The sequence below is a fragment of the Nothobranchius furzeri genome, chromosome 9 (assembly GCF_043380555.1).
Source record: "Nothobranchius furzeri strain GRZ-AD chromosome 9, NfurGRZ-RIMD1, whole genome shotgun sequence".
Lineage (NCBI taxonomy): Eukaryota > Metazoa > Chordata > Actinopteri > Cyprinodontiformes > Nothobranchiidae > Nothobranchius > Nothobranchius furzeri.
This window is the reverse complement of record NC_091749.1, coordinates 56,206,072-56,231,921: the sequence shown is the minus strand read 5'-3', so window position 1 is coordinate 56,231,921 and position 25,850 is coordinate 56,206,072. Positions and strand designations below refer to the sequence as shown.

The window sequence follows — 25,850 nt, the reverse complement described above, 5'->3', positions numbered from 1 at the left end:
TTTACAGAAAATTTTTCAAGAAACTGTTAGAAATCAAAAAACTAACATATTTGGGGAAAGTAGAATAGTTCTGGAGTAAGGTATAGGAAGAAAAGAAACACCTTGATGACCAATACAGGAGTGGACAGTGGACAGAGTGGCAAGACAGATGTAACACTGGCACTGAAAAAAGCTAATAACTGGAAGTCACCTGGAGTAGACAAAGTACAAAACGTCTGGCTTAAACATCTTGAAGTCATACATGAAGATATTGCAAGAGAGCACACATAGATCATAAAAATACCAATGAAGAGCCCAACATGGCTAACACAGGGCGAAACATATCTGTTGCTCAAGGCTATAGACCAGGGGTATTCAATTCCGGGCCTGGAGGGCCGGTATCCAGCACCTTCCTTGAAAACAACAACATACTACCAGCAGATCAAAAATGTTGCCAGAGAAGAAGCTACGGTAGCAAGGACCAACTCCTGACCAACAACATGATATTGGAAGATAGCAAGGGGAAGAGAAAACACCTAAGTATAGCATGGATAGACTACAGGGAAGCCTTTGATAGTATACAGAATCTCCCCAACTCTCATCAACTTCATGAAGACAAGTATGGAATTACGGAGGACCACTATGATGCCCACTTATGAGGAAGGATCCATCAAGACAAGACCAATAAAAGTGAAATGTTGTATCTTTCAAGCAGACACACTATCACCTCTTCCTTTCTGCCTATGTCTAGCTCCATTCAGCACCATGCTAAACAATGGTGAACATGGATACGAGATTCAAGATATGAAGACCAATCACCTCTTCTACATGGAAGACTTCAAGACCTATGCCAAAAACGACAACCAACTGGCGGAACTACTGCAAATAGTCAAGCTTTTCAGTGATGACACCCACATGCAATTTGGACTTGACAAATATGCAAAGGTAACATTCAGAAAGGGAAAACTGACATCAACATCAGCCATAAAACTGAACCAAGAGAATATCATAATGGAGCTCAATCAAGAGGATGCATACAAATATCTTTGTGTCAATGAGGAAGATGGAATACAACATGCTGCCATGAAAGAAAACATGAAAAGAGTACTACAGAATAGTCAGACTTGTCATCAAGAGTGAACTTAATACCACAAACAAGATAGAAGCTATCAACACCTTAGCTGTTGCCACAGTTACATACAGTTTTAATATCATCAACTGGCAACTCAAAGAAGTTAAGAAGCTAGATACCAAGACCAGAATGCTGCTGACTTATGAAAGAATGCACCACCCAAAGGCAGATGTCGAAAGGGTGTACCTACCATGAAAGATTAGACAGAGAACTCACCAAGCTGGAGATGACATATAAAACAACAACTGTGGAACTGTACACAATCTGGAAACAGCAGAAGATGCATTACGGATCCTCGTTCATCAACATGAAGCTAGTAGGAAGTTGTACTCTGTCAAAAAAGAAGCTACAAGAAATGCACAGAAGCTAAACATTCCAGAAATGGCAAGACAAGAAGAAATTGTAATAAGCTTTTCCAAGAGAACTAAAACAGGGAGCAAAAAAGATGGGCCCTGAAAAGGATGAGAGAAACATGGGAGGAAAAACTGATGCATAGGCAATATCCTTTAAGAGTAAAAATAGCAGATGTAGAGCAAGATCAAACCCATCAGTGTCTACGCAGTGCGAGACTGAAGGCAGAAACTGAAGGAATGTTGATAGCTGCAGAAGATCAGAGCCTGTCTACAATTTCATTCCACCACAAGATCATGAAAGACAGAACAGACCACACCTGCAGAATGTGCAGTCAGTAAGAAGAGACCATTGACCACATTCTGTACATCCATAGGCATGACAAAGCAGTAAGCTACATCCACTGGAAGATCGGCAAGCATTTTCACCTATCAGATGCAGATAAGTGGTATGAACATCAACCACTAACAGTGACTGAAAACAACATCACAGTTTTATGGGACATGCCAGTAAACATTGATAAAGTCATGGCCAACAGGCCAGACATCATCATTTAGAATAAAGACCTGGGGCCTCATTTATCAAGCTTGCTGAAGCACAAAACGGGGTCGGAAAACTGCGTAAGCAACTTTCCACGCAAACTTTGGGATTTAAGAATGAAAACAGCGGAAAAATGTGTGCAACTTTAAGTTGACTAAGGACCTTGCTTACACACATTTTGGACATGGAGAGCACCTGCAGTGCTGCTGCTGAGAAGGATGAAATTATGAAATCCTGCAGCATTAACACTTGTACTGTTTCGTTTTCACACGGAACAAGACCCCCCACACGCACACACATGCGTGCACACTCACACACACACACACACACACAAGTGCACACACACACACAGCCTGAAGCGCAGAATATGGACAGGGGGACAGATTGAGACAGAATGTCATGCGTCTGTGACAGTGTGTCCTGTCACTGTGACTGGATTGATCATGTGCCCTGGCTACTTGTACAGGGGAGATCTCCATTTGGCTGACTGGTTAGCGTGCGTGACTTACACCTGGGAGTCTGGGGATTGAATCCCGATTGGACCATTCATTTAATATCCGCCATAGATCTCTCTGAAGAATTCATAACATTGATGGTTTCAGCAACACTGTGCCACTCTGTGGATTTTCTCTTATTTGTTTTGCAAAAGCACTTTCTTTCATTTCTCCACCTCACCTACAGGTACCTCAATTTCTGCTTCTGTGAAATTGTGCTTCCTTGATCTGCCTTGATCTACGGTCACCATGTCATTGGCGGAGCTCTGCAACAGCCGACTTATGTATATGCATGAGATCCACAAAGTACTTTACATTGACTATTTATGGCAGTAAGTGGGTGTGATGAGGGCGGGATGTGACTAAAATGCAGCTGAGAAACATTCTTGTTAGTCTCCGATTTATGAAGCGGAGATTGCATGCAGCTGTGCGTACTCCATGTTTGATAGATCACAAACCTGCTTGGCGTAAGTAATTTTTTTTTGTGCTGAGCTTAAGTACGGTGTTAGTAAGGATTCTATGCCATGTTTGATAAATGAGACCCCAGCATCATAATTGGCATGACCATTCCATCTGAAAAAATTTCACTGTCAAGGAGCTTGAGAATCTTTCAAAGTTCAAAGACCTGGAAATAGAAGTTACAAGAATGTGGGGGATGAAGACCACAACAATATCCATCATATTGGGTACACTTGGCCTCATCAAGAAGGAATTGGAAAAATAATTAAACAGATTCCTGGAAATCCAACAGTTCAAAGAAAACCAGAAGATTGTCCTTCTTGGAGGTGCACACGTCTTCAGAAAGACGTTTTTCATAAAGTAACCCTGAAATTGCCTTAGAATCATGGATTGATTTTGGGACTTAACTGAAATTACAATAATAATAATCATCATCATTAGGGCTGCATGATATTAGGAAAACCTGCGATATTCGATAGCAGTGCTTAATATTGCAATATCGATATTACTCACGATAAATAACCAAATACTAAAGTATGCAGTGTTGATGTCGTCTGGCGTGTGACGTCTGCTCTGGGTTAAAAACAAACTAAAACTAATGCATTAATTCCATTACAACATAACATTTTTATTGCAAAAATATGCAGCTGCGCCTGCTACTGTATTAGCAGCAAAACTACAAACTGCATGCATGCAGTTTATCAGTGACTTTAAAACATCACCTCCACCATAAAACTTTTTCTGATGCTCCAAATACAGATAAATATCCCTTACCAGGGTTTTTGAATAAATAAAAAAATCTGAAAATAAGTTTAAATGTTAAATAATAGTTAACATCACTTAAATGCAACAGCAAATTCTCTCATTACTACTGAACATTTTCTCCACTTATGTGGTTATGATATAAGGCTGTTGCTGTAATTGGGAAGTGAACTGTGCTGGGCCAAACTAGGAGAATATTAAGATTTTCTGAGGGAAAGAGAAAAACAATTGTCTACCTTTCAGAAGAGGAACTGGTAAAAAAAAAACTACATGGAAAATATGTGAAAACGTTTGTTTTTAACCCCAAATTGAACAAGTTTACCTAGATCTTAAAAAGCAGCTCAGGTGATGAAACTGCAACTATGATTCTGATAACAAGCTAACAAATTGAACTAGCTCCTCTTAAGATAACCGGCTAGCAGAGCTTCTGACTGACAGTTTATGTGCAGCAGCAAATCAACTATCCTGATTAACAAGGTTATAAAAGCTCATAAATGAAAAATCACTTTGATGTGTGGGGGAACTTTTCCAGGCCCTCTTTAGCAGGGTGGGACTGGGAGGAGAGTGCTGTAGCCCTTTAGCTGGAAGCTAACCGGAGCCAGAAACCTCAGCACAAAGTGCGTTCGTTAATCTGAGCCAGCATGACGAACAAGGGAAGCGAGCAGCAGCGGAAAGCGGGGGCAGAGCGGAGATAGTGGAATTTTGGGGATACAGTCTGTGCTGGAGCAGGTGAACCAGGCGGCGGCACGGCGGCCCAAAGTAAGCTCAGCCCGGGAAGCGCCGCTCGGCAGCACCGTCTCCAACGCTCCGGTGTCGGCGCATGGAGGAAGTGGTGGTGCCGAAAACACGAGCGGTTATGTAAGGCTGGCAAACATCTCAACCTTCGGATGGCGAGACAGCCGAGCAGCGCGGGGCAGCTCGTAGGGGGCGGGCGTATTACGAGTACAGACCCATCTGATTGGCCGCATATCAGAAGGGCTACATTTGATTGGTCAAATAATATGTCCGCATAAAAACAGAGCTGGTTTACAAAAAGTTGATGTATGACACGGATGGAAATGTTTGAACCAAACATTTATCGCCGTTTTTGACGAGCTTTGCGATGGGCCTATCGCACGTCCTGTTATCGCGATGACGATAATTTTTCGATATATTGTGCAGCCCTAATCATCATCATCATAATATTAATCATAATAAATTGAGAAACTACATGAAATTAATATTCTAATTGTCACACATTTTGAATTTAGGCTTTTCATAAACTGTAAACCATAATTGCAATTATAATAAATAAAGGCTTGGAATATCTGTATGTGCATGGAACGAGTCTATCTCAGATTATTTTCACCTTTTAAGTTGAAATATGACATAAATTAATTTTGCATGGAATTTTTCAAGTTTCAGCTGTCAGTTCTTCAAGAGGCATACTGTCAAGCATCCAATATGTATCATTGTTTGATGTTTTGCATTTGAGAATGTGTATCCATCCACCCATCCATTTTTGGCCACTTATCCGGGGTTGGGTCGGGGGGGCAGCAGCCTAAGCAGAGAGGCCCAGACTTCCATCTCCCCAGCTCCTCCAGGGTAATCTCAAGTTGCCCCCAGGCCAGCCGAGAGACATAGTCCCTCCTGGGTCTTCCTTTAGGTCTCCTCCCGGTTGAGCGTGCCCAAAAAGCATCACCAGGGAGGCAACCAGGAGGCATCCTAACAAGCCCGAGTCACCTCAACTCGCTCCTCTTGATGTGGAGGAGCAGCGCATCTACTCTGAGCCCCTCCTGGGTGACCGAGCTTCTCACCCTATCTCTAAGGGAGAGCCCAGACACCATGCGGAGAATTTTTGGCCGCTTGAATGCGCAATCTCATTCTTTCAGTCACTATCCAAAGCTGGTGACCATGTGTGAGGGTTGGAACGTAGATTAACCAGTAAATCTTCTCCAGGACAGACTGGTAAACCGCCAGCATCACTGCAGATGCAGTACCAATCTGCCTATTGACCTTCTGCCCTCTGTGGCATTACATAACGTTAACCCTTTAAAGAAATAGGTAATTAAGCACAGGAAGTTGGCTTACTGGTTTAATTCTGAACTACATACTTTAAAACAAAACTAGAAAATTGGAGAGAGCATGGTGCTCTACACACCGGGAAGAGTCCTACTTATCCTGGAAAAATAGTCTAGTGCTTTATAAAAATAAGCTTCGACAAGCTAGAACCATATACTTTTTCATCACTAATCGAGGATAATAAGAACAAGCCTAAATTTCTTTTCAGTACAGTTGCCAAACACACAGAATCATAGATCTGAACCATCTATTCCCTTAGCCCTCAGCAGAAAATAGTGGCCAATTAAGTATGTGAGCATCTGAACCCTAATGATCTGTTTGAGGAATTTCAGTCTGGTTTTAGAGACCTGAAACCGCATTAGTGAAAGTTACAAGTTATATTCTCATGGCTGAGAAAAGAATCTTGTGTCTGTTCTAGTCTTGTTAGATCTCAGTGCTGCCTTTGACACAGTTTATCACAATGTTCTTTTAGAAAGGCTTGAACAGGTTGAAGGGATCAAAGGAACAGCGCTAGGCTGGTTTAAATCCTACCTGTCTGACGGATTTAATTTTGTTAATGTACATGACAAATATTTTGTATACTCCAAGGTTACTTGTGGAGTACCACAGGGTTCAGTACTTGGACCAACTATTTTTACCATAAATATGCTTCTAATTGGTAAAATCATTAGACAGGTGTGTGTGTGTGTGTGTGTGTGTGTGTGTGTGTGTGTGTGTGTGTGTGTGTGTGTGTGTGTGTGTGTGTGTGTGTGTGTGTGTGTGTGTGTGTGTGTGTGTGTGTGTGTGTGTGTGTGTGTGTGTGTGTGTGTGTGTGTGTGTGTGCGTGCGTGCGTGCGTGTCTGCTCTGTCTTCTCGATCCCCAGTGAGTCGTAGCGGATGGCTGCTTATACTGTGCCAGGATCTTCTGGTGGTTTCTTCCTGTTAAAAGGGAGTTTTCCTCTCCACTGTCGCTACATGCTTGCTTACTATGAGGATTGCTGTAAAGATACTGACACCAGTCAGTATCTTCCTTACATACAAAATGTTTTACTGATTGGCTTAATGAATTGAACTGTGTTGGAATGTTTACCCCTCCACTTGAGGCAGGACCCTCCTAACATGAGAAGGCATCTACCCTTTTCTGTCTCAAGACCAAAGTCTCGAATTTAGAGGAGCTGATCTCATCCCAGCTGCGAACCACCCCAGCAAAAGTTGGAGATCAAAAATTGGTGTATGTTTAAATGTATAATTTTGCAGAGAACTCTTTCTAAAACAAATTAAAAGTTGAACAACATGCACAATTTTTGGCATGTGTTGTGTTATGTTGTGTAAAACTGAAATAAAGTAAGCGTACACCCTCACAGCATTTGGGGTTTTAAAGAACATTTTTAACACCAACATGATGCACTTGTTATAGCTTTGGCTTTACTTTCATATGTCACAACAAAAGGTACAAAGCTCTCATAATGGTTCTGCTTCAAATGAGACAGAGTTTGATTCCCCGTGGTGCCCTGCTGACAGAGTGCTGTTTGTTAATGCAAAACCAAATCATTGCAATGTTGATTGCATGACTTATTCTTTGCCTTACTGATGAGCAACCTGCTTCTTTTTTTTAAGTTGCCTGATAAAGATCAATCAAGTATCATTAATACCAATTGGTGTTCTTTGTGTTTTGTTATCATTATAAAACTCAAACTGTCAAACCACTGGTAAAGAACAACAGAACTTAAGAGACTAAGGCCCTCATTTTTCACCTGTAATTTATCAGACCCGTGCATATTTTGTGTGTAGGAACTAATTAACGTATTGTGGGGAGTTCTTCATTTTGCACTTGTGTGTGAAAATGTTCCTAAATATAAGAAAACCTCACGCCATGTGTAGGAACAGCATCTAGTGGTAGAACAAGGGAACTACAACACAGAAGGTCTCGGTCGTCCACACATGCTCCTCATCCACAAATTATTTTACCCAAATAAATAATTATTTTGGTGGAAAAACAGCGGTGTCACATATTGGTGATAAAACCTATAAAAGACACCTCTGACCAACGAAAACCTGACATTGTATCATGGCTGATGTTATTTTTTAACCACTAATTTTACTCTTCCCATTTTTTATGAACTTTTTAAACATTATATATTTTTATGTATTTATTGTTTTAGTATATGACTTTTATTTATTGTCCTTGAAAACAGCCTTGTGATTTTTACTTCTTGTTATTATTATTATTATTTTATTTTATTTTTTTTTTGGTTTGTTTTTGTTTGTTTATTTCCTTTTGGGGAGGATTTGGCAGTGTGCACTCTGGAAGGAACGGATCTTCCATAAGTGCAGTGCACTGATCTGATTCCTGAAGGAGATCCTTCTAGACCTATGCTGTGATTTGGGACCCTTTGTGGAGCGACAGAAAAGCCGCACAAACCCTATGAGAACCCTCCAGAACTTCCTCTGCTCCTATATACACGTTGCCAAGGTAACCAGACTGAATGACAACTCAGAAGAGGCTGCACTATCAGACTACATTTCCAAATAAAACTAACTTCAAACAGAACGACATATACTTAATACAAGTGTACTGTTGTTGATAGGGTCAGTGTTTTGATAAACAAATGCTTTAGCTGTGTATATTTCTTTAAATCACTTTTTAAATTATTCATTACAATCACTATGCCGTAGAAGGCACTTGATTTGATTTGTGACGTGTAACGTGTGCATGTGCACCAATCTTTTAATTGAATCTTCTGAAAAAGAAAATCAATAGTTAAGCCCGCATGCCTTGCTGCAAGTGTGAAGGAGGCCAGATGCAATTTTTCTTGTACAACCAGCACCACCCAAACCACTCAAAAAAATTTTGAGCTAATACTTGAAGATACAGCAAATGTCATTAAACACCAATCCAATTGCAAAAACCTGCAGCTTCTTAATTTATCCGAAGGCGAGGCTGGTAACCTTATTTTATTTTAAAAATGAATCGTACTGTTTCCCAAAGGGTTCTCAGTAGGATTTTCACTTCAAACATCTGTTACAGCCCGTCTTTGCACTTATTAAGTTAGATTTGTTTAATGGGATTTTCATTTTATCACTGAAACTGTGGCTAATTTTTAGTTGTTTTGTTTTTCTCCTCAAAAGATCTAATAATTTTTTTTGGCGTTTCCTGTTTTGCTTCAGTACGGTAACAGGGAGCTGGTGCCAGCATTCCCCAGGTCAGACATGGGGGACACCCTGGACAGGTCACAAGTCCATAACATTGAGACATTCGGTCATACGATCACACCTCAGGACAATTTAGGGTTGCAAATCAACTTTTAGTGTGTGGGAGGAAATCGGAGTACCTGTAGAAATTCCACATATGCATAGAAAGAACATCCATGCTCCACGCACAGCACAGGTGGGATTCAAACTGCAGTCGTCCCAATGCAAGGCAACAATGCTACCAACTGCACCACCATTCAACCCATCAGTGTAAACATTCTTTTAACACACATCTGCTTAATGTTTGACATTGGTGTGGCCAGCAGTGCTCACTTACCGAGGAGACGTATTGGATTTCCCGACAGAGTTTTGTCTCCCGGGGAAAATCTACCAGATCCAGAAAGTTGTCCACTACTACTTGACCGATTATGTCGTGACGTGAAAAGCGATCAAAGTCATAGACACTGAAGTGAAGCTTTCTTGTGGGAAGCTCAGAGTACGCCACAGGAAACAGGAAGACCTCATCAAATACAGGGTTGAGAGTCTTGCGATGCACCTTGGTCTGGTGCTTAGTCTTACGATCGGGCAGCAGGTAGATCTTAACATAAGGATCAGAGGTACCAGAGAAGTCCTTGGCTGGGAGGTCCTCAGCTTTGTGGATTTTAACTATTAATTGTTCCAAGTCGCAGTCAAATTTGAGAATAAAATGAAGGCATCCACAGTCCCCTCCTCTACGATTGCCTTCATCCCCTTCGAGTGAGCGTTGCTTATAGAGCTCTGGTTTAAGGCGGCCCAGGCCCAGGCCCATTCCAGTCAGGGAGTCCTGCCTTTGAAACTGTGCCACATTGAAGTCTGGGTTAGAGAGGTTCATGTGTCTTCGAATGGTACCTTGACTGTAGACAAAGGGAAATGGACGACAAAGAAAGCCATTAATGCTCTCAAAAGTATTTTTAAAAAGGTCAATTTCATGCATTAGAGAAGGTTCGGAAAACTTGCATATTTGTTGTCTTTCTACTGAAAATCAAAAAAGCCTAAAAATTACATTATTGTATCACTTCAGTTCAGTAAATGTTGTAACCATGTTGAAACACCAGCTGTCCACTGGCGTTTTTACTTCATCATTCAACGATATTGCATTATGGAAAAAAATACTGTATCTTCTAACAAAAACTAGTACTTTGAAATAACATGTTTAACATTTTTATTTAGTAGAAAAGAGCAATAAAATTGCATTAAGGTCAATAGATATTAATGAACATGATCTATCTTTAAAGACATGTCTCAGTATCTACACTAGAACTGAAGGATATTAAAGAGCAAGCCACCCCCAAATCACATGTTTTTTGCTGATAAACTATGTGAAGGAGTGTCTAATCATGCTACGGACACGTGTAGTCAATAATTTGGAACTTCAGTGGATCTTGGTTAAAATTAAAATATTCTGCCTAAAACTGTCAGTGTTGCGCCGTCGTCAGGGAAAATTTCTGCACTGTATTTGAATTTAAATCTGCCACCGCTATTGGTTAAGAGGTATGCTATGATGTCATCTGGTATATTATGATGTCATAATGCCATTGTGAGCCTGTGTGCATGTGTATTTGTTAGCGGCTCCGCCCTCTTGGTCAGCCAAGCAACAGCATTTGTTGCATTTTTCAAACATGAAGTGGGAGTGAAGTATGTTTCTTGTAGGGGGTGACTTGCTCTTTAAGTTCTCACATAATAATATTGATTTATTAATCACACACAGACAAAGAAATTATTAAAGAAACAATACTGACCCAATTTCAGACATCGGGCAACCACCTGGTGCAGGTTCTGTGGTCTGCCTCTGCATACGAGGGTTAGTGTGAACCCCATTTTCCCGACTTTTACTCTGAGCATCCAGTGGTATGTCAGGGGACGTGTGGCTAATCTTCATAGCTGCCTCTGGTGTGGCCAAGATGACAGGAGGGGGTGATACAGGAGTCATGGGAGCCTCCACCGACACCACAGACGCCACAGGGGTGGGCTCTTTGGCGATGGAACAATGTGACGACTTACGTCTGTTGTGAGCTGGAGGATCCACAGCAGTGTAAACCGGCTGTCTGGGGACAGGCTGTGAGGGCAGAGGGCTCATGGTAGGGTTGATGTGCCCATGAGGCTCCTTGGTGGTGGGGGACAGACCTCGCTCCCTCCATGGTATCCAGCACAGTTTCCAGGACACAAAGAGGGAAACCCCAAAAAGAGCCAAGCCACAGGCTGTTACCACTAGTGACAGCAAGCTGACTGATATATCTGAGAGGGTGAAAGGAGAAAAGCGCCCCAGGATTAGACAATAAGAACTTATGAAGTCGTTTCAGGCAAACAAAAAGGAGAAAATAATGTCAACATAAAGGTCTTCTAATGCAAGTAAAACAATAAGGCAGGGGTTTGCTCTATTGCCTTGTTACATGACTGCTAGACTATTTGTGTTTTCTCTCCACCTCCCTTTTCTCTACATGTATCCTTAGGTGCAGAATGCAGTGCTAATTTTGGGTTTGATTGGAAGGTGCTTCTAAAAAGGACCAATCAGGAACTGAGACTGCCCAATAAAAGCCTTACATTTGTAGGGTTCCCCCTCTTTGTTCCTCCGGGCTGATTAATTGGAACACAAATGCTGCTCTGGAGCTTTGTCCTTTGATGATTTGTGGTGGAAAGAAGTTCGTGCACAAGGTAACATGGGGTACTCTATCCATTTCTCACAAAAAGTAATTGTCTGTTCTAACACAAAAAAAGCTGGTGCTACCCATTTAAAATTTTGCAAACTTTTTGTTAGACGAGGATTTATAGGTTAGTTTTTGTTTGTTTAAAGATAAGGGACAGCTAAGCCCTGGTTTGGTTTTTCTTTGATGTGGCAAAACCCAACACTCCCTTTCACCCCCACAGTTGCATAGCCTTCTAGACTTTTTTTCTGATGCATCCAAGCCTACAAATAAAGACTTTCTCACTCTTACAGGAACTGTGTCATATTATTGTGTTTGTCGTGTTACACCCCTCACTCCATTTCCTCTCCAGTGGTTTGTTCAGGATTTGAACTTGGGACCTCTCCTGTCTCCAGTACCTCTGCCAGTCAACTTCAGGGTTCATTACAATATCTTGGTTCTGGTCTTTAGGGCCTTACATGGACAGGCACCATCATACATTGTTGATCTTCTCAGTCCCTACACCCCCAGCAGGTCCCTGAGGTCCAGTGATCAAAGCCTACTGGTTGTGCAGCACCAGGCTAAAGACCAAAGGTGACGGATCATTTGCTGCTGTGGCCCCCAGACTCTGGAACTCTCTCCCCCTGAGCCTGAGATCAGTGGACTCAGTGGTCTCCTTTAAAAAGCAGCTGAAACTCACCTGTTCAAGCTGGCTTTTGCGTGACCTTCATCACCACCCTCTCCTTATTCTGTTCTTATTCCGCCTTCCCTGGGATCCACTGATTTCCCTCTTTCCTATTCATTCTCTCTCTCTCTCTCCCTTTCTTTACATTTTATTTATTTTATTTACAATTTTTATTTTTTCTCATTTTAAACATATGTTTATTTATTTTTTTAAATCTTTTTTATACTTATTTTTTGTTGCGAAGTGCCTCGTGATTTTCATCTTGAGAGGCGCTATATAAAAGATTGTTTTCTCTCTCTCTCTCTCTTTCTCTCTCTCTCTCTCTCTTTCTCTCTCTCTCTCTCTCTCTTTCTCTCTCTCTCTTTCTCTCTCTCTCTCTCTCTCTCTCTCTCTTTCTCTCTCTCTCTCTCTCTCTCTCTCTCTCTCTCTTTCTCTCTCTCTCTCTCTCTCTCTCTCTCTCTTTCTCTCTCTCTCTCTTTCTCTCTTTCTCTCTTTCTCTCTCTCTCTCTCTCTCTCTCTCTCTCTCTCTCTCTCTCTCTCTCTCTCTCTCTCTCTCTCTCTCACACACACACACACACACACACACACACACACACACTATGCAAAAACAGAATGAGTCATATTTTGACCTAACTTGAGGTCAAAGTCCTCTGGGCCAAAGAGCAAGCCTACTCATGGTGGTTTCTCATGTTGGCAATTTTCTCAAGAATACTTTCAACGGGTATTACCAGTTTTTGGTACGAGGACCTGTAAAGGTCCTCCAACCCCATGTCCAAACAGCGCTGCAGAACCACAAGGCAAGAAGATTGCAGGTTCAATTTTGGTGACTGACTTCCTGTTGGAATTTACCCCTTCTTTCCACAATATATAAAAACAGTGTGTAATGTAATAGCTGTGCTTTACCCGTGACTTCCCTTTCATTCGGAAATGATTCAGACTTGAAATGGAAGCGAAAAGCGTTCTGTGCCACTGCTCCCGAAAAGACATAAAATCACAAGAGAATTGCAACACCACGTGATTAAGTCGACACCATAACAAGCAAGGAAAAAGAAGGCAACATGTATACAAAAAGGTCTGTGGTTTATTTTCTGTTCTATTTACATCGTCTACATAGGTTTCACAGAAAAGGATGCATGGTTATTTGCACGTGACTTTTGTTTGGAATGTTACTGGTTGTTTTTACGTTGCTTTCATGTTTGACTACCTTTCTGTGAAATTTGAGGTGTTTTGGAAATATATGTCGTCGTCTTCCTCCGCTTATCCGGGTCCGGGTCGCGGGGGCAGCATCCCAACCAGGGAGCTCCAGACTATCCTCTCCCCGGCCTTCTCCACTAGCTCCTCCGGAAGGACCCCAAGGCGTTCCCGGACCAGATTGGAGATGTAACCTCTCCAACGTGTCCTGGGTCGACCCGGGGGCCTCCTGTCAGCAGGACATGACCGAAACACCTCCCCGGGGAGGCGTCCAGGAGGCATCCTGACCAGATGCCAAAACCACCTCAACTGACTCCTTTCGATCCGGAGGAGCAGCGGTTCTACTCCAAGTCCCTCCCAAATGTCCGAGCTCCTCACCCTCTCTCTAAGGCTGAGCCCGGCCATCCTACGGAGGAAACTCATTTCGGCCGCTTGTATCTGCGATCTCGTCCTTTCGGTCATTACCCAAAGCTCATGACCATAGGTGAGGATTGGGGCATAGATTGACCGGTAAATCGAGAGCCTGGCTTTCTGGCTCAGCTCCCTCTTTACCACGACAGATCGGCTCAGCGTCCGCATCACTGCAGATGCTGAACCAATCCGCCTGTCGATGTCCCGATCCCTCCTACCCTCACTCGTGAACAAGACCCCGAGATACTTAAACTCCTCCACTTGAGGTAGGACCTCTCTCCCGACCTGGAGTTGGCAAGCCACCCTTTTCCGGTCGAGAACCATGGTCTCAGATTTGGAGGTGCTGATCCTCATCCCAGCCACTTCACACTCAGCCGCGAACCTACCCAGTAAGAGCTGAAGATCAGAGCTGGATGAAGATAGGAGGACCACATCATCCGCAAAAAGCAGAGACGAGATTCTCCTGCCACCGAACTCGACACACTCCACATCATGGCTGCGCCTAGAAATTCTATCCATAAAGGTAATGAACAGAACCGGCGACAAAGGGCAGCACTGGCGGAGTCCAACCCTCACCAAGAACAGGTCCAACTTACTACCGGCTATGCGGACCAAACTCACGCTCCTCTGGTAAAGGGACTGAATGGCCCTTAACAGAAAGCCACCCACCCCATACTCCTGGAGTGTCCCCCACAGGGTGGAAGTATATGGCTTAAAAAAATAAACTCAAAACATAATGATAGTGTCCCTTTGCTTCTGGGATGTGTCCAAAATGCTTTGCTTTGCTGCCAGTGGAAAGGAACCCATCTGCTATAACGGTGGCTAATTGCTGCGTAGTACGTACCTCAGCCGTTTTGCAGCACTTTCATGTCCGGTGGAATAAATGGGATAGTGTACATGAAGGATGATTCTAAGGTGACCTTAGGTTTGTGCAAGTCTATGGTTCTCTTTCCTCTGTTTTGTATCCTGGAATCTCTTTTTGATTTAGTCCTATTTTATGCGCCTTCTAAAAAAAAAACTTCAGAAAAATTATTTATGATTATATGCATTTATTATATTTTCTATTTGAGCCTTGAATCTGTCCGACAAGAAAAGGGCGCCTGCTGCAATTTACTTCCATGTGCTGATAACAGAAAAGGAATAAAGCACTGAAACAAAAGCAGCTGCAGCTCTCCACTCACACCTGCACACATAAACAGTATAGCAGTGCTCAGACGTTTAAATGTTTATTTTATGTCAGCCTTCCCAAGCTTAGCCTGTGGGCTGAATGGTATATTGTTCAAATACATAAAAAAATTCTGTATCAGCAAGGCTGAAACGATAAAGACTGACTTGTTTAAGTAAGAAAAATGGTACAAAGTGTTTCACCCCTAATTTGCATTAAAGTCAGACTGAAACACTTTTGCTTTATATTGGCTTTAGTTTGTGAAGAAGATGTGAAATTTAAGGTCATATCATTTTAGATCTCAGTCTGTCATGTATGAGCTTATAGTTCCAAAAAAATAACAGAATATTCTCCAAGTGCACTTGTCTACACCGGCACATGGTGTGCAACTGGAAACAGAGATGATGTGTGAACCAATTGAGTCGTCAACGACTTTATGACTCATTTTTGCTTTCAATAACTGACTTTTATAAAAATCATTTTTCTTCAGAAGATAAATCATTGGCTTCATGGCAGGACACGATATAGCTAGGTATACAGCACCTTTGTGAAGACTGAGATGATTAATGTGACAAAAATGCTTATCCTGATGGCTGGCATGCATTAATATACAGCAGCACTGTGCTCCTGGCCCTAATATGATGCAAAACCATATATACTGTGATTCATGTTGCTTTTGCTGTTTAGATTTTTGTCACCACAACTTTGCTCCTTTGTTTTATAAATGCAATCATGATGTCACTATAGGATTCCCAGGGCCGTTTTGCCATACTTACATATTGCTGCCAAAATTAAAAACTCCCTGTCCCTTTGGAAGGCAGAGAAAATAGTTCATGCATTTGTTACTTCTGTGATGGACTTTTGCATTTTTATAGTCAGGTTGTCCCATAAAATTACTAAAACAGCAGATTCAGATAACTGTCTGCCTCAAACAGAACCAAAAAGAAAAGATGATCTAAATGATGATAAATCTCTATAGTCTTGCGTTAAATTCAAATTTTTAAGGATGAGGCTTTGTATGAGGGACTGAAGCATCATTCAAAAGCAAATAAATAATTATTTAATTGGAAGTATCCCTTACTGTTAAAAATAATTTTTGTTTTAAATATATGAGCTGTGGAATCTTTCCATTTGGTTTTTATTTTTTTCCAGGCACCACGTGTGATTGAAGACATTACATGATGAGCCACACAGGAAGTGAGGTGCGCCAGCGAGGTGCATCAGCTTTATTTCAAAATAAAATCTTTGTTGCATGATTCTGTCAGGCTTCTTTTGTTATTATTCATGACAGAGCTTTTGGTTTACAGTTCATGATGATTCAAGGAGACAAGTGTGGCATTCATTAATCAGTTCCTCTCTATTCATATAGTTGTTATCACGTGAACGAGCGAGCAGCATTCCATACCTGGTCCGCGGTCGTGAAAATGGCAGTCTGTTCGGAAGCTGCATGGATCCCTGTCTGCATCTGTTCTACACTCGGTGTAAATTAGGCTACAGACCTGTTACTTTTCTTTAAGAGGTTAATCGATCCTTCAATCATTACTTGTAATAATGGTACCTGTTTAAACTCGTTACCTGCATAAAAGGCACCTGTCCACACCTTCATACAGTCAGACTCCAACCTCAACAATGGCCAAGACCGAGAGCTGTCTAAGGACACCAGACACACAATTGCACACCTGTACGAGACTTGAATGAGCCAATTTATAACTGGCAAGCAGATGGTGAGAGATCAACTGTTGGAGCAATCATTAGAAAATAGAATAAATACAAAATCACTGACTATCTCCCTTGACCTGGGGCTCCATGCAAGATTCCACTTCACGGAGTCCAATCATTTTAAACAGTGAGGAAACAGGCCAGAATTACATGGACGGAACTGGTCAAGGGCCTGAAGAGAGCAGGCACCACAGTAATAAAGGCTTTTTATTGAACCTCATTTACACTAAGTATGAAATTAATGCAGATGGACTACTATTTACACCGGCTGCAGATCATGTGCAGAACATCTACCAAAAGTTGTTTGCATGGTCATGCGAGTTCACGTGATATCAATTATGTGTATTGAGAGGAGCTGGTATACGAAAGCTATTATCGTCTTTTCGAACTACTATACACTACCAACTGATTGCACTGTCATTAATAACAACAAATAACACCTCTCATTACCTGTCTGGCTCATGTAATTTCTTTAACTTAATGACAATCTGCATGCGGCGTCTGGAAAAAAAAAATCATGCAGGAAGATTCTGCAGCTCTGCATCCGAATCATCCGCATCACAGTATGTGTGAAGTACATACTAAAATAAACGTTTTTGTCCATCTTCTCTTTATATTTTTCAAACAACTACTTCTTTGTACGGATAATATTCTAGTACAAACTGCTCAGTTCCTTAATCTAATCACCTTCTCACAAGAGCTCTCTAAACCATCCCCAGTCATCATGTGTCAATAATCTCATATTATTTTCCACACTCGCTGTGTGCTTCATACAACTAACAATAAAAATGTTCATTGGTTTAGCTTCTTGACATGTCCGACACAATCCTGTCTGAGATTTTTCTCATTATTATATATAATGTGTTTGTGCTCGCCTCAACTCAGTCAGAAGGATTTCTCCTGTACCTCGGCCAACCTTCACCTAAGTTACGATGGCACTTTTCCAGTCTGATAGAAATGCCCACTCATGTGTTCTCTACTCAACTCTTCCTGCCTCATCTGATTAGATTTTGTTTAGTTGTTTTTACCTTACAGGATGGCACATTTAATCTCAGCCTCACTGATGCATCACTGCTTTTGTGCATTTCTAAATGTGAATCTTGCTTTGTGAGACACTCTTTTTTTTTGGGTAATTTTTCTCACCCTTACATGTTCCAGAGCCCCCAAATATTTTACTCCCTCAAATAATTGTGATGTTGCTGATAATGAGAGTGACGTCATGATTGTGGGTTTGTGCATTTTCACTTTTAGTTATCTGTCTTCTGAGTCAACTTTCCTTTGTTACTTCGTTAGACACACCTGACAGCAATCTGTAATCATTCAGCTGCTCCTCATTTAGCAATTAGCCTCCCTGGATTATATAGCATTCTGCTTTTGAGCTTACTGTTGTGGAAAACATGACAGCTGAGGGCCGGACCGGACGTGTTGTGGGTGTCGGCTGAGCAGGTCGGTTGAGAGAGACAGCTGCCGGTGGAGAAGAAGCGTTACAGCGGGCTGGTGTTTGGGCTGACTTCGAGGGTTGTTCGGGTGGTTGGCCGACGGCCTGTACAGTCCCGGTAATGGGCTCGACACACGGGAGGCGACAAACGACCGCGATCAGCGAAATTTGTCGCTGTCGCTTTTATTACCTGTCACACGGGAGGCGATCCGCGGCAGCGGCCAGCGGCAAAGCCGTCTATGCGTTCTGTTCCATGGCGAAATCGAAACTTCCGTTGTTTTGTTTGGCTGTGTCAGGTTGGAGGGAATTAAGGTTATTTAAGCGGTTCAGAGTTAATAAAGCGGTAGATATGATGTTTCACTAGGTGCTGCTAGAGTTATGTGAAATCTTACTTCTGATTTTACTATATAAACAGAATAATAATCAACTTCTCCTCCATGTTTGCTCGGAGAAGTGCGGAGCATCCTGTCCGCTCATTGGTCAGTGAATGAAACCTCCGTTGATTGGTCCTCGCCCGAGCGACAGCGATGAAAAGTTGAAAATGTTTCAACTTTCTGGGATTGCGTCGCTGGGTCGCACGTGCACGACACGTGCACGAGTGCAAACTTTCACACGCACGTTTTTCGCGTTTCGCTTGGTAGAAGGGAGACCCGCGATTATCGCTTTGTCGCGCATGTCTCATTGAAAATGAATGGAGGAGAGGCGATGTCGCCTCCCATGTGTCGAGCCCATAAGACAGCGGCCCGGCTTCGCTTCGGAGCAGCCTCGGTTGTTGCGGACAATAGGGAGGAACGGGATGAGTAGGGCTGGAGTGCTGTATCGGTTGGTGGGGGCAGCAAAGAGGGATCGTGGGGACGGCATGATGCGTCAGATGGTGACTGGGATGCGCAGCTGAAGCAACAGAGGCTGGAGGAGGGTGGCTTTGTGATGCAAATCAGGGCGGTAGGAGGTGCGCGTTTATACCTCTAACCCATTGGCGGTGTCCCGGGAGCTGAGTGCTGTGGTAGGGGATGTGCTAGACGCTACCATGGTGTTAAGTGGGCTGTTGGTGGTGGTGTGCCGGAATGAGTCCCAGTCCCACAAAGCACTGCGGCTTGAGAAGTTTCTGGGGTTGGACGTGGTTTTCGAGTCGAGGTCTGGTTGTATAGTTAAGGGTGTGGTGTACGGCATTTCCAACAAGGTCTCTGAATCGCAGGTGTTTGGTTCCCTTATGGGGCAGCGATGGTGGCTGTTCGACGTCTGGGGTTTAACGCACGCGGGTCCACTCCACTGCTGCGGTGAAGCTCCCTGCTCGTGTCCAGTTGGGCTTCCTAAGTTTCACTGTGAGGGCGTACGAGGAACCTCCTCTGAGGTGTTTTAGGTGTCAGGGATATGGTCATGTGGCCGGTGCCTGTGTGGTGGGGGTGTGTTGTCGGAGGTGTGGGGGTGAACATGATGAGTTGTGATTTATCGCTCCCATGTTGTAACTGTGATGGGAACCATCAAGCAACTTATAGGGGCTGTGTGGTGTATAGGGCTGTGGTGGAGGTGGGGAAGGTTCAGGCTGAGCATAAGGTGTCGTATGCTTAGGCGGTGCATCGTGTAGAGGTGCGGAATAGTGGTGCGTCCAAGCCTTGTCATGCGCCTTTGTCAACTGTTGGTGGGGATGAGGGGGCAGGTGTGGTGGTTGTGAGGAATAAGAGGAAGTTTTTGGCATTTCTAGTTGAGGCCTTGTGGAGGGTGAAGAATGGAGCGTCCAACAAGTCCGATGTAGCTTGTGAGGTGACAGCAGTGGTGGGGCCTAGTTGGGTTTTTCTGGCATGTCCCCTGAGGAGGTTAGGGGGTAACATGTTTGCTGGGTGTTGGGGGTTCTGAGTCTGCTGTGGATTGTGGGACACCCTTGACAGTGGATGTTGATGGTGGGGATGGGAGTGTGAGTATGTGGTGAGCCTCCGTGTGGAGTTGTGTGTTTTCACTGGGGTGTGAGCAGGTGGTGGGTTTTTGTTGATGGTGGTTCAGTGGAAACACGGGGTGGGATGGTTCGTGTGCCTGTTGTGTGCAGTGGGTTGTGCTGGCTCAGTCTGTTGGCTGGTGTGGCAGCAATATGCCTCATGGGTGTCTAGCCTGCCTAATTTCAAAGAAGAAGAAGAAGCTTGCTGTTGTTCCTCTGCTTACCTTCTGGCTTGATTCAGTTCTTTTTGCCTACTCAGTACTAATTCTCAAGATTATGTGCTCCCAGTTTAGTTTGTAGATCAAAATCCCAGTAGAATTGTACAGAGCTGTGAAATTGTATCAACACTACCTACCTGTCTGTACCTAGGATCAATCTCCTACCACTAAATGTTAAATTGGTTTCATTTGAGCACTTCAGATTAATTTGACAATCAAAAACATGTCAATTCAGTTCATTCAGAAACATGTGATTCTGTGTTGACCCGGTAATGCACTGTGCCCAGGGTTCTTTCATCAGTTTAAATGCATTGTATCCCACCCTGCCAGGGTCGGATTAAACAGACCCTACAAATATGTGAAAGACTGCGTCCATTTAAAGTACCGTATTTTCACGACCATAGGGCGCACCGTGTTATAGGGCGCAGCATCAGTTACGGGTGTCTTTTTGGTATTTAACACATACAAAAGGCGCACCGGGTTATAGGGCGTGGGCACGGTAAAATGTACCGGTAAAACATCTGTGCGGGCTCAGGATTCGGAACATATCAGTGCAAACCAGACATTCTGAAAATTATAAACAGCCAAAAGCATGTTTCACTTTACTGGTCTAGTCCTGGTTCAGACCTGGTTTAGAGCGCATGTGTACTTCCTCATTTTGTGCGCTGACGGCTCGTGCTCTTCTTATGCGCTTATGCGCTGATGTGCTGTGTTGAATTTCAGAATGTGTTTACCGGTAGTTGGTGGATTTAACCACATAAACTTTCCACATGAACAAAATCACACGTGTGTTATTAATAGGCCTAAGAAAATAGTGTGATTTGAATTGTGTTTTATTAAAAAAGGCAGCGGGAGCAAATATGAGTTTGGTTGTGCTTTATTTGAGTGCTATTAATTAATCATCAAATCCATCAAAGTCCTCATCTTCTGTATCTGATAAGAACAACTGGGCTAGAGTACAGTCAAGCACGCCAGGTTATCTCTCGTCACAGTCACAGTCAGAGTCTGCCTCGTTGTCGTCCGTCTCCTTGTGCTTTTGCAAAAGCCCAAACAACAGTACAAGTAGACACATTAGCCCAAGCATTCACAAATTGCAGCGTAACTCGCCCGGCGTTGCCTCCCAGTCTTCGTAAACGTGTGTTCGCCCTCTGTCATCCATCGCTCCCACGCCGTTCGCAGCCTTACTTTGAACGCCCTGTTCACGCCAATGTCCAGCGGTTGGAGTTCCTTTGTCAAGCCTCCCAGCGTGACAGCGAGCTCCGAGTTCATTTGCTTCACCTGTTTTTTCACACCGTCTGTGAGATGAGTGCACATGGAGTCACAGATCAACAGGGATGGTGACGCGTGGAAAAAACCGCATGGTCTCTTCACGTACACCTCATTCAGCCACTCTTTCATTTTGTCCTCATCCATCCAGCCCATTTTGTTAGCCTTTACGATGACTCCAGCTGGAAATTTCTCTTTAGGCAGAGTCTTCCTCTTAAAAATCACCATAGGTGGCAGTTTCTGTCCATTAGCATGGCAGCCAAGCACAACAGTAAATGCAGATTTTTCGTGTCCCGTTGTGCGTATCGGTACCGTGCTAGTCCCCTTCTTCTCAACAATGTGATTCACCGGGATGTCAAAAGTGAGCGGCACTTCTTCCATGTTGGTTATGTGGCTGGGCTGGATGTGTTTGTCGGCAATCTTCTTACTGCAGTAGGAGTGGAAGATTGACAGCTTTTCTTTGTAATCCACTGGAAGTTGTTGCGCCACCGTAGTCATTGCCCGGATGGAAAGATGGCGGTGTTTCATAAAACAAAAGCACCAAGACGGACCTCCTTGAAAATGTTCAATGTTCATTTCTTGTGCGAGCGTTACTGCTCTCAGACGAATGGTGACAGTAGAGACGCTTCTCCCAGCTGTCTTCTGCTCGTTAACCCATTGCTCGAGGCGGTCTTCCAGCTCAGGCCACCTGGCTTTGTGTCGGCTGAAACACAGCTGCATCCTCTTTACTTGTTGGAGTTCGTTTTCCAACTTCCTCCACTTGCGAACCATGGACTCATTAATGCTGGATTCTCTCGCCGCTGCTCTATTCCCGTGTTTCTAAGCGTAGCTTATCGCTTGCAGTTTAAACTGTGCTTCATAGGCATGTTGGCAGGTGCCATTCTCAGGGTTGTCAGAACAATGTTCAGCATACCGCGCATACCTGCCCTTTTGAACTATTCGGGGTCTGTCTTAACTCGCGTCTGCACTTTCTCACCACACCCCTTGTCTTCTACTACGTTCGCGTCTCACAACAACACAATAGGCGCACCACACCATAGGGCGCGGTGTACATTTTGGAGAACATGTAGGACTTTTCGGCGCACCTTGTGGTCATGAAAATATGGTACTAACATTTTCCACTGGAAGTGATGCTCCACAAGATAACTTAAAAGCCTCAGCACCTGAGACGGGGCGTCATTTAGATTTCAAAGAGGGGACCCAGAAGCTAACCCCAGGCTACAATGTAGCAGTTGTCCTGCAACTTCAATCAAGGCTGCCAAGCCAACTGAGCCAAGAATTAATGAGGCACTATTAGGTTTTGTCAGCACAGACCTCTATTTTAATCTCTACCTCGTGGATACAGTTACACTTTAAAGCCAAACTGAATCACAAAGTGTGGGACTACCTGAGAAAAGCTTGATGAGCTTCTGTTGCATGTGGTTTCACATGCATAAAGATGCATTTTTTATAATTATACAGCTGTCTGTTTTGTTCTGATTCACTTAGCTGCTGGGGGAAAAACATTGAACTCCTTTGGGGGTTCTGGTTTTACTCTAGTTAAGGAATTTGGTCTTTTCCAACAGCACTGCTCGGAGTGACTGACAGGGCGTAGGTTGGTCTAGCCCCTTTTCCCAAAAGCATAGTTTGGTATTTTCCCTACTTTCTGTCTACTTTTCAGTCCGTGCTTCGTTGTGCTTCCAAGGGCCGAGTTGGGTCGGCATCACAACTGTAGGCCGCTGATTAGTTATGGAGTGAAGTCACTTGTTGCTTTGGAGCTTGCTGGCTTGCCAGCTGCAGCCATTCCCTGGTTTACTGGTCAGAATGTTCAGCGTCACCACCATGTTTGTGCTGAGCTGTGTTTCTATGTAGCATAGAGGGGGGTACTCCACAAAGCGAGTTTAGAACAGCTAGGCTTTACTGATAAATTGCTGCTTGACATAGCACACCTGTTCACTCCAAGATTTGTCAGTTCAACGAATGATGGTCAGGTGGATTCAATTTTCTCAAATTCAAGCAAGGAGCAAGTGCCGCTCACGTGCATCTGCAAGCAGCCCCTGTTAATCGATACTGGATAAGTGAGAATGGAAGGAAGGAAAAGTACATTGTTCTTCTCCCCAAAGAAGTGGGAATTATTGATTAATGCTTACGAGGACTACAAAGATCTCAGAACTAAAATAGAGACCACAAGGTGGGTGATTAAAGCCGTGTAGCTGGTGCTATTTAGTAAGAACGCTCAGCGTTTGCATGTTTCCATGCCAGCGGGATGGTGATGATGATGGACGAGTTTCCATCATTTGGAGTAAGGTCTAGCTGCAGACGCAGCCCCGTCCAAACACGCCCTGACAAAACACGCGTGCATGTACGAAGACGAAAGCTCGCATGCGTGTTGCAACAGATGGAAATGACGGTTCAGGTAAAGACAGATTTATATTTTTACAACTTGTGAAGATTTTTTACTTTAAATTTGAACGTTTAAGACATAGTTTGATAGAAAGCATATTAGTGATTTTTTTCTGAAACAGTTTTATATAAAATTAAGCATTATTGGCAGTGGGGGAAGACGTCATGGACGCAAAATATTTTTATATAATTTTTAATGGGCTACATGCAAGCCTTTTGGCCAAAATAAACGTAACAATGGACTATTTAATTGACCGTTTATGACTCCTCATCTAATAAGCAGCAAACTCACGACGGCAATGTGGTAGCCTGGAGGTATTCTACAAACACAAGAACAGTGCTAATGCCTATATGTATTGTTTTCACATAGTTTATGACAGCCTCTAGGTGTAAATGTAATTTATACTAATTGCTATTTATCTTTGTCTCATTAGTGAGAGGCAGCTGATGTCCTATGCCATGGAACTGCTCATATACTCGGAGAAATTCAGAAAAGCTCTGGACTCGTCTGAATTTTTGAAGAGGCTGTAGCATTGTGTTGATGTTTTTTTTTTTTTTTTGGAAGGTTTTTGTAAGGCCAATAAAAGCTGTTGCTGGTTGTTTCATTTGTCTGAACTTTTTTTCTAAAGCTAAACTTTTCTGCTTTTGTGTTTACAGTTTATTCTTTACAGATTAGTGTGTGGTCAATATCAGTTTACTAGTCTTGTGAGTTGTATACTTAATGCAAAATATTTTAGTAATTTCTAAATCAATACAATTTGTGTCAAAGGGCTAGCAATTATTCCTGTTAACAGAATATATGAAATGCATATATACACAAGTAAATATGCCTAAAAATTACACATCAGCAGCTTTTCACTGTAAAGAAGAAATAAAAAATCTTAAATAGTAACGTAAATATTAACTACTCACTCGTATGAACTTAGACCTACTGTTAGTGCCTGTAATAACAAATGGTTGAAAGTTAAATGTTGCTGTAGGAGGCGTGCTCCCAAAAATGGAGGCTAGTGGGCTTAAGGGGTTAATTAAAATGACTACCACTAATTACTTTTTCTGATATTTAATTTTATTGCTTTTAAAATAAACACTTGCACATACATTACTCACCTGCTAACTTAAGTAAGCATAGGTATGTTGTGCCTATTGTCCGGCTTATTGAGGCTGGCAGCGTTTGTGGAACCAAATATGGGGAAATTAAGACAGAGTTTTGAAAGAGCCTGAATTTTGAGATTGACCTGCTTAGTGGTATACCCCCCAGGTCACCTCCCACGGTACACTGATCACCTCCATGTTACTTTTGTCTTGATTAAAGAGACAAAAGTAACATGCTGCACTGAGCTGAGTAGCGCTGTTGGAAGAGACCTAAATGGTACTGAGGAAGGTGATCCAGACTGTAGTACTAAAAGTCTGTAGCTTTTTCTTTTAATAATGAAAGCCCTAGAAAATGGCTAATTTGATCAGAAAGTCTAATTATCTCAGCTTCTGCTTTGTTTGACTCCTTGTTCCACCACCCTGCAGTCCCTGACGTGTCAGCTTAATTTGTCCAGTTCTACCACCGCCAAAGTATTCCATCGCTCAGGCCACCCTGCTTCCTCTGTTTTGAATTCAATCCCTTGATTTGTAAACACACTCCATGTCCTGTTGACACAGCCTTTTATGCGTGCACAGCAAGGTTCTGAAAGACCTTCAAACTCCAACATGGACATTGATTTAACTTATTTAAACTGTTTTGGTCTTTTGATCTGATTTCTAAAAGCTCTGCAAAGTCTTTCTTAAAAGAATCAGTAAGCTCTATTTGTGTATGTGTGGTCTTACTGAGACGTTATTCCATTTATC

The 25,850-nt window shown here is 42.9% G+C and overlaps 1 protein-coding gene across 2 annotated transcripts in view; it reads right to left on the bottom strand.

Annotated features, from left to right (window-relative positions):
* syt9a (synaptotagmin IXa) overlaps window positions 1–25,850 on the bottom strand; it is a 52,480-nt gene that overhangs the window by 20,629 nt on the left and 6,001 nt on the right. The window contains exons 2-4 of one of the 2 annotated variants that reach the window (XM_054732159.2): window positions 10,990–11,223; window positions 10,728–10,875; window positions 9,287–9,842 (exon numbers count right to left, since the gene is read on the bottom strand). In XM_054732159.2, the coding sequence (XP_054588134.1) occupies window positions 9,287–9,842; window positions 10,728–10,875; window positions 10,990–11,223 (938 nt within the window). Of the gene's footprint in view, window positions 1–9,286; window positions 9,843–10,727; window positions 11,224–25,850 lie in introns of both variants that reach the window. The other variant, XM_015952903.3, reaches the window with a different exon arrangement.